The following is a 9,269-nucleotide window of genomic DNA, read 5'->3' as shown; positions in this document are numbered from 1 at the left end:
CTTAGACATACTCTGTTGGCCCTCAAGAACTCCCTTGAGTAGGACCCCTTCCACACAAGAGAAGGAAATGCTTTTGGTTTCGTTTTTCTGTTTGGGTGTCACCTGGGTGGATTTTTATCAGTGAAAACCCCTCTGTACTCAGAACCTGGTCACAACGGACCATGCACATTGTCTGCTGCTGATCCAAAACATAGAGCTGCTTCAGAAACACTTGGTGAGCTGAGTTTGAATATGGCTTGACTTCATCTATAGCTGACTGCCACAAATGGTAGTAGTAGTAAGTTGTCGTACTGTAGGGACATTTGCAGTGTGTATTGCATTTTAGTTTTAAAATAGCCTTGTGGGGCACTGCCTTTAGTCTAATGAGCGTTTTTATTTCTAAGGACAAGGAGCTGTGTGTGGACCAACAGACCAGTAGGATGGCAGACTTTGGGCTGTATGAGTACCAGGAGGAGGTGGTTCAGAGGGCTCTCCGGGGGGAGAACATCATCATCTGGCTGCCCACCGGAGGAGGAAAGACACGGGCTGCTGTGTATGTGGCCAAAAAACATCTGGAGAATAACCCTGGAGCTAAGGTGGCTGTGCTGGTCAACAAGGTAGGTAGGGAGGGGTTACTAGAGCATTGGGCCTATTTAGCAGATGTTTCAGAGTAACTGGCCAGATAACTGACCCATCTGTGTAATTGTATCTAGGTAGTCTGACATTTTAGTATAGGTCTGTTGTTAAATTCCATACAAAACCAGAAAATAAAGGTTCCACTATTCCCGGGGAAACCATGGCTAACTGTTGTTGACGTTATGTTTTCCAGGTTCATTTGGTCGACCAACACTACAACAAAGAGTTCAATCCCTATCTGGGTCGAGACTATAGCCTGGTGTCTATCAGTGGGGACTGTGACCAGAAGGACTTCTTTGGTAGCGAGGTCAAGAACTCTGACCTGGTCATCTGTACAGCACAGATACTGGAGAATGCCCTGACCAACCAGGAGGAGGGAAAACATGTCGAGCTCTCACGTGAGTGGCTACTCTGCTGCCTTCCACATATTGAATCACGGTATTGCTGTGAGGTGTATGTAGTACACACTACTTGTTACTGATTATTTAGAAGTTAGGCTGTTGTAAGATGGCTCCCAGGCTTTGTTCCACTGTGCACCAGTAGCCCTTGGTATCAATCCCAATTGACACGTCATGATAAAGACTATCTACACCTGACACAGTAAAGCGCTGGAACCTAAGCTAACACACTTAAAAGACTGGTCCATATCTTAGGTTTAAACCGTATGTTGAACTAGTATACAGTAAAACCATTAGATTCCATTAAGTTCACAATACCATTGTGTTCCTTTCTCCCAACCATAGAGTTCACTCTGCTGATCATTGATGAGTGCCACCACACTCATAAGGAGGGTGTCTACAATAAGATCATGGCGCGCTACGTGGCACAGAAGCTGAAGGGGGAGAGGCGGCTGCCGCAGATCCTGGGCCTCACTGCCTCTCCTGGGACAGGGGGAACCAAGAGCATCAAAGGAGCTGTGGAGCATGTGCTGCAGGTCAGTTTCTCTCTCTCCGATGGTCTTTACATGTTATTTATTCAGCCCCAACTTTCTTCCTGAGTAAAAAAATGAATAATGAATAATAAACCTTTACATTTAGCTCATTTCATTATTTATGGCCTTCAGATTTGTGCCAACCTGGACTCGGTGATTGTGTCGTCTAAAGTGTACGCCCATGAGCTGAAGAAAAAGGTCCCCAGACCCAGGAAAAGGTTTGACATCGTTGACAGAAGACCTCAGGTGAGTTAAATTCTGTTCTGTAAACATAGAGCCTTTGAACTTGAGAGCTGTATTGGTTTGAATTCAAATTCAACAAACTCCTGTTGTTTTGTCTCAGGACCCATTTGGGGATCACCTGAAGTTCATGATGCAGTTTATCCATGACTTTATGGCCTTAGGGCCTGACTTTCCCGTCAGGGAGTTTGGCACGCAGGAGTACGAGGCAGACGTGGTGATTCTGGAGAAGAAGGGTAAATCATCCTCTTAGTATGAATTAATACCACATTATAGAACCTGAGCATAGGAAGTATTTTCATGCAGCAAATCACACAAGGAAACTTCCTCAGTCAATACCAGAGATTTGAATACTGTATTAAAACCTATTTTGGATGTGTTTTTCCTGGTGTAGGTGTGACAGACAGGAACAGACTGCTCTCCCAGTGTGCTCTCCACCTGCGTCAGTACAACGACGCCCTGCTCATCAACGACACTGTGCGCATGGTGGATGCCTTTAGGGTCCTGGAGTCCTACTATAGTACCAAGAGCTCCACCGCCATGGATGGAACCGACTTCTTCCTGCTTGGACTCTACCAGGGTGAGAACCTACAATCTCTCTGACTTTCTCCCAAACTGTATGCGTGTGATTCTCTGGAATATTAAGGGTATATATATATATAGGAAGTTCAACTTCTGAACATTGAAAGTCAGTGTTCTGTTCCTCAACAGAAAACGAGGTGGAGCTGAGGAAACTGTCAGGCGATGCCCGGTTTGAAAACCCTAAAATGGGGAAGCTTCAGAACACCCTGCTGGAGCAGTTTGACCAGGGTGGGAACTCCAGAGGGATCCTGTTCTCCAAGACCCGTAAAAGCATCTGCTGCTTGTATGACTGGGTGTCCAACAACCCAGCACTGCAGCGTGCTGGTATCAGAGCAGCCATTCTGACTGGCGCTGGCAATGGCATCAATTACATGACCCAGGTAACTTGACATGAAACTTGTGGAGGTATAGAAAGGTGGGTTGGAAAGTGCCAAGACCTGTGTTATACCAACAACTGACCTCTGTTTGTGTGTTTCTGTGGTTGCGCTTGTAGAATGAGCAGAAGGACACAATCCGCAACTTCCGCCTGGGCTCCCTCAACCTCCTGATCTCCACCAGCGTAGCCGAGGAGGGCCTGGACATCCCAGAATGCAACCTGGTGGTGCGCTACGGGCTGCTGACCAATGAGATCGCACAACAGCAGGCCAGTGGCCGGGCTCGGGCGAGTGACAGCGTTTACTCTGTGGTGGCCCAGGCGGGGGGGCGGGAGGTGCGTCGGGAACTCCTCAATGAATGTCTGGAGGACTTGACTGGCAGGGCCATCGGCGAAGTGCAGAGGATGGAGCCCAGGGAGTTCCAAATGAAGGTAAGGCGATTCCTCATGGTGGTGAGGCTGGTATCTTTCTCTATGTTCTACCCCTGCATGTCTCTAATCACTTTGGGGAAAAAGGACAGACCTGCACTCACTCACTTTCCTTTTTTTCCAGTATATGCCGTTTGAACTCGGCACCCAAATTATTTTTGTTACTATAAACTTTTGAGTTGAGCACGCCCGTTCCTCATAATCTAATCTTGTTTTCACTTGATTTCTTCTCTCTCTGCCTCCCCTATTAGATCACTGATCTCCAGACAGAAGCGTTGTTGACCAGACAGTTGGCAGAGCAGTTGAAGATCAAGAAGAGGAGTCGTTTCAATGCTGCTACGGTTCAGCTCTCGTGTCGAGGCTGTTTTCTGCCCGTGGCCTTAGGCAATGACATTAAAGTCATTGAAAACGCACACCATGTCAACATCAATCCTGACTTTGAGTAAGTTGTGCTTCTCTAATGTCTGTCCTGATACTGTCACAAGACTTATTGGTCCACATTGTAAAAAGAACACATATTTGAAGTGGTTTTGCATCAGTGTGTGTGAGGAGGTAACCTGTGCATGTGTGTTTGTTTTCAGGAGGTACTATAAGACCGGCGGGCAGCCCGCGCTGAAGACTTTCGAGGACTGGGAGCCAGGCCGTGTGATCAGCTGTGCTGCCTGTGGCAGGGTGAGGTTGACCTTTAATCTCTAGCTTTTTATTTTAGGCCGAGGCTGCGGATCCGTTGGCATATATTTTGCCTAGTGGCGCGCGCTGTTGAGTTGTGGCCCACATGAGTGAAAAATGCAGCCATTTACACAATCATCCTAAAACCTGAGGTGGTGTTTGTTGTCTTACAGTAATGTTATGCTATTACACTAAGTGCACAAAACATTATGAACACCTGCTCTTTCCGTCACATCGACTGACCGGGTGAATTCAGGTGAAAGTTACAATCCCTTATTGATGTCACTCATTAAATCCACTTCAATCAGTGTAGATGAAAGGGAGGAGACTGTGATTTTTAAGCCTTGAGTGTGTGCCATTCAAAGGTGAATGGGCAAGACAAAAGATGTAAGTGCCTTTGAAGGAGGTACCGGTTTGTGTGTGTAAAGAACTGCAATGCTGCTGGGTTTTTCACGCTCAACAGTTTCCTGTGTGTATCAAGAATGGTCCACCACCCAAAGAACATCCAGCCAACTTCATATAACTATGGGAAGCATTGGAGTCAACATGGACCAGCATCCCTGTGGAACCCTTTCGACACCTTGTAGAGTTCATGCCCCAACGAATTGAGGCTGTTCTCAGGGCAAAAGGGGGTGCAACACAATATTATGAAGGTGTTCCTAATGTTTTGTACACTCAGTGTATATTCAGTTCTGTTATGAACAATATTATCATTATGTGATCTTGCCGACATTGATTCAGCTTTGATCTCCCTTCATTAAACGAGCATAATTCGCCAGAGTAGCCTGTTCTATACGATTAGAACAGAGACTGTACGTAAGTACAGAATCCTGCACATGTGCAGGAACTTCGGAAACCTTTAGTCCCCGGGAAGAAAGGTCCAGGAAAAGTTGGATCAGCAGCCATTCCGTTTATCTTATGGTACTAGGATTATTCTATTGTCTTTTAATATGCTTATATATGGAAATCTACATCCGTTTATTTGTTTATACATTTATATCTGAACAGCAATGGGGAATGGAAATTATATATAAGAAGATTGCGATGCTGCCCATTCTGGCCATCGAGAACTTTGCCATGGAGACTCCGGAGGGAAGAAAATTAGCCAAGAAGTGGAAGAACGTTGAGTTTACAGTGGAGGAGTTTAACTTCAGCACGTACTGTCATAACAAATTCCCTAACATGTTGGATTGATACGCTATTACACTGGAGGAAGGTTTTTCACCTTTCCACTAATCTTCTCTTCCTTCCTCTCTCTGTCTGTCAGTCTGTGTTGCTTAGTCTAGACTGCTTTTGTGTTACTTATGCATGATCCTGAAGTGTGTCATAGTCCTATGACAGGGGGAGAGATGCAATGCCTTGGGTATGGTTGGCCCTGTTAAATCATGTCTGGCCAGGCCTCCACACTGCTATAGGCAGTGTGACGCAGCAGCGTGCTAAAGCATATTACCCAATGGTCAGGGTAGAATTAGCTCGTCAGCTTTGTTTATGCCCAAGGTCCTCTCTCCCTCTCTTTCCCTCCCTCTCTCTCTCCTGGGTTTCTTCTGCTCCATCGCAGCCAAGCACGCAGAAACATGTGAACTTAGCACCCCTGTTCTAAGATGAACTCAAATGATCTGTTTTTCTATTTTTAGCAAAGTAATATCAGCATGGTCCATATTTTGTCATGAATCTGTACTGTCTTTGTTTTAGATTGAACCTGAAACGTATACCTTTCGCCTGATACTCTTTGATACTTGATGCTACTTGATCATGAATGAAACGTTTTCAAATTGATATTTCAATATATTCCACAGGTATACTATTTTATTGTGTGTTCACAAGGGTGTCCACTTTCTTGCCTAAAATGAATGAAATGATCTACTGTAATTATTTTTTCTCCATAAATAATTTGGCATTATTTGTCTGAACATGTCTATATTGAATGTTATGAATGAAAAATAAAAGAATAATAGATAACTACTAGATAATAGAAGTATAAAGATCTCATCTTCATTCCTGTCTTCATACACTCTTCCACAAGATGGCGGTCTTAGCCTTCCAATGTCTACTTCCATACCTGCAGTAGAGGGAGCTCATGGTTTTAGATTCCCTCCTTCCCTAATCCCTGCCCTTTAGTTTAGTATGGGCAGATATATTTAGTTTAGTGTGGGGAGAGATATTTAGTTTAGTATTGGGAGAGAGATTTAGTTTAGTGTGGGGAGAGAGATTTAGTTTAGTGTGGGGAGAGAGATTTAGTTTAGTGTGGGGAGAGAGATTTAGTTTAGCGTGAGTAGAGATATTTAGTTTAGTGTGGGGAGAAATATTTAGTTTAGTGAGGAGAGAGATATTAAGTTTAGTATTGGGAGAGATATTTAGTTTAGTGTGGAGGGATATATTTAGTTTAGTGTGGGGGGATATATTTAGTTTAGTGTGGGGAGAGATATTTAGTTTAGTATTGGGAGAGATATTTAGTTTAGTGTGGGGAGAGATATTTAGTTTAGTGTGGGGAGAGATATTTAGTTTAGTGTGGGGAGAGATATTTAGTTTAGTGTGGGGAGAGATTTAGTTTAGTGTGGGGAGAGATATTTAGTTTAGTATTGGGAGAGATTTTTTGTTTAGTGTGGGGATATATATTTAGTTTAGTGAGGGGAGAGATATTTAGTTTAGTGAGGGGAGAGATATTTAGTTTAGTATTGGGAGAGATATTTAGTTTAGTGTGGGGGGATAAATTTAGTGTGGGAAGATATATTTAGTTTATTGTGGGGAGAGATATTTAGTTTAGTATTGGGAGAGATATTTAGTTTAGTGTGGGGAGATATATTTAGTTTAGTGTGGGTGTTACGGCTTTCTAGGTGTGAAGGAGAGTCGGACCAAAATGCGGCATGGCTATTGAGATTAATGTTTAATAAAAACAAAGTAAACACGAATCAATACAAAAACAATAAACATAATGTGCAAACCGAAACAGCCTAAACTGGCGCAAACTGGCGCAAACTGGCGCAAACTGGCGCAGAGGACACTAAGGACAATCACCCACGACAAACTCAAAGAATATGGCTGCCTAAATATGGTTCCCAATCAGAGACAACGATAAACACCTGCCTCTGATTGAGAACCACTCCAGACAGGCATAGACTTTGCTAGATAACCCCACAAGCTACAATCCCAATACATACACACCAAAACCCCAAGACAAAACACACCACAATACAAAAACCCCATGCCACACCCTGGCCTGACCCAATACATGAAGATAAACACAAAATACTTAGACCAGGGCGTGACAGTGGGGGGATATCTTTAGTTTAGTGTGGGGGGATATATTTAGTTTAGTGTGGGGAGAGATATTTAGTTTAGTATTGGGAGAGATATTTAGTTTAGTGTGAGGAGAGATATTTAGTTTAGTGTGGGGAGAGATATTTTGTTTAGTGTGGGGAGAGATATTTAGTTTAGTATGGGAATAGATATTTAGTTTAGTATAGGGAGAGATATTTAGTTTAGTGTGGGGAGAGATATTTAGTTTAGTGTGGGGAGAGATTTAGTTTAGTGTGGGGAGATATATTTAGTTTAGTATTGGGAGAGATATTTAGTTTAGTGTGGGGAGATATATTTAGTTTATTGTGGGGAGAGATATTTAGTTTAGTGTGGGGAGAAATATTTAGTTTAGTGAGGGGAGAGATATTTAGTTTAGTAATGGGAGAGATATTTAGTTTAGTGTGGAGTGATATATTTAGTTTATTGTGGGGGGATATATTTAGTTTAGTGTGGGGAGAGATATTTAGTTTAGTATTGGGAGAGATATTTAGTTTAGTGTGAGGAGAGATGTTTAGTTTAGTGTGGGGAGAGATATTTAGTTTAGTGTGGGGAGAAATATTTAGTTTAGTGAGGGGAGAGATATTTAGTTTAGTAATGGGAGAGATATTTAGTTTAGTGTGGAGTGATATATTTAGTTTAGTGTGGGGGGATATATTTAGTTTAGTGTGGGGAGAGATATTTAGTTTAGTATTGGGAGAGATATTTAGTTTAGTGCGAGGAGAGATGTTTAGTGTGGGGAGAGATATTTAGTTTAGTGTGGGGAGATATATTTAGTTTAGTGTGGGGAGAGATTTAGTTTAGTGTGGGGAGAGATTTAGTTTAGTGTGGGGAGAGATATTTAGTTTAGTGTGGGGAGAAATATTTAGTTTAGTGAGGGGAGAGATATTTAGTTTACTATTGGGAGAGATATTTAGTTTAGTGAGGGGATATATATTTAGTTTAGTATTGGGAGAGATATTTAGTTTAGTGTGGGGAGAGATATTTAGTTTAGTATTGGGAGAGATATTTAGTTTAGTGTGGGGAGAGATATTTAGTTCAGTGTGGGGAGAGATATTTAGTTTAGTATTGGGAGAGATATTTAGTTTAGTGTGGGGGGATATATTTAGTGTGGGGAGATATATTTAGTTTATTGTGGGGAGAGATATTTAGTTTAGTGTGGGGAGAAATATTTAGTTTAGTGAGGGGAGAGATATTTAGTTTACTATTGGGAGAGATATTTAGTTTAGTGAGGGGATATATATTTAGTTTAGTGAGGGGAGATATATTTAGTTTAGTATTGGGAGAGATATTTAGTTTAGTGTGGAGGGATATATTTAGTTTAGTGTGGGGGGATATATTTAGTTTAGTGTGGGGAGAGATATTTAGTTTAGTATTGGGAGAGATATTTAGTTTAGTGTGGGGAGAGATATTTAGTTTAGTGTGGGGAGAGATATTTAGTTTAGTGTGGGGAGAGATTTAGTTTAGTCTGGGGAGAGATTTAGTTTAGTCTGGGGAGAGATATTTAGTTTAGTGTGGGGAGAAATATTTAGTTTAGTGAGGGGAGAGATTTTTAGTTTAGTAATGGGAGAGATATTTAGTTTAGTGTGGAGTGATATATTTAGTTTAGTGTGGGGGGATATATTTAGTTTAGTGTGGGGAGAGATATTTAGTTTAGTATTGGGAGAGATATTTAGTTTAGTGTGAGGAGAGATATTTAGTTTAGTGTGGGGGGAGATATTTAGTTTAGTGTGGGGAGAGATTTAGTTTAGTGTGGGGAGAGATTTAGTTCAGTGTGGGGAGAAATATTTTGTTTAGTGAGGGGAGAGATATTTAGTTTAGTATTGGGAGAGATGTTTAGTTTAGTGTGGGGGGATATATTTAGTTTAGTGTGGGAGGATATATTTAGTTTAGTGTGGGGAGAGATATTTAGTTTAGTATTGGGAGAGATATTTAGTTTAGTGTGGGGAGAGATATTTAGTTCAGTGTGGGGAGAGATTTAGTTTAGTATGGGGAGAGATATTTAGTTTAGTATTGGGAGAGATTTTTAGTTTGGTGTGGGGAGAGATATTTAATTTAGTGTGGGGAGAGATATTTAGTTTAGTGTGGGGAGAGATATTTATCTTAGTGTGGGGAGATATATTTAGTTTAGTGTGA

General features: G+C 41.9%; 1 protein-coding gene across 1 annotated transcript; it reads left to right on the top strand.

Moving 5' to 3' along the window:
• Positions 1-13: 13 nt before the first annotated feature.
• On the top strand, positions 14-5,809 carry dhx58 (DEXH (Asp-Glu-X-His) box polypeptide 58). Its single transcript, XM_031827305.1, has 12 exons — positions 14-214; positions 384-596; positions 809-1,013; positions 1,359-1,549; positions 1,679-1,792; positions 1,890-2,022; positions 2,181-2,366; positions 2,498-2,748; positions 2,862-3,173; positions 3,422-3,612; positions 3,752-3,842; positions 4,848-5,809. Exons 2-12 carry the CDS (start codon positions 420-422, stop codon positions 5,031-5,033), a joined length of 2,037 nt encoding a protein of 678 aa, XP_031683165.1. The 5' UTR covers positions 14-214; positions 384-419; the 3' UTR covers positions 5,034-5,809.
• The last annotated feature ends 3,460 nt before the right edge of the window (positions 5,810-9,269 follow it).

Source organism: Oncorhynchus kisutch, linkage group LG6 (genome assembly GCF_002021735.2).
Source record: "Oncorhynchus kisutch isolate 150728-3 linkage group LG6, Okis_V2, whole genome shotgun sequence".
Lineage (NCBI taxonomy): Eukaryota > Metazoa > Chordata > Actinopteri > Salmoniformes > Salmonidae > Oncorhynchus > Oncorhynchus kisutch.
This window is presented reverse-complemented; position numbering and strand designations above follow the sequence as displayed.

Excerpts from the sequence above, each read along its gene's own strand:
- dhx58 (XM_031827305.1), top strand. The coding sequence starts at position 420 with ATGGCAGACTTTGGGCTGTATGAGTACCAGGAGGAGGTGGTTCAGAGG. Across the intron at positions 1,014-1,358 it reads AAAACATGTCGAGCTCTCAC|AGTTCACTCTGCTGATCATT; the intron begins GTGAGTGGCTAC and ends TCCCAACCATAG. Across the intron at positions 3,174-3,421 it reads CCAGGGAGTTCCAAATGAAG|ATCACTGATCTCCAGACAGA; the intron begins GTAAGGCGATTC and ends CTCCCCTATTAG.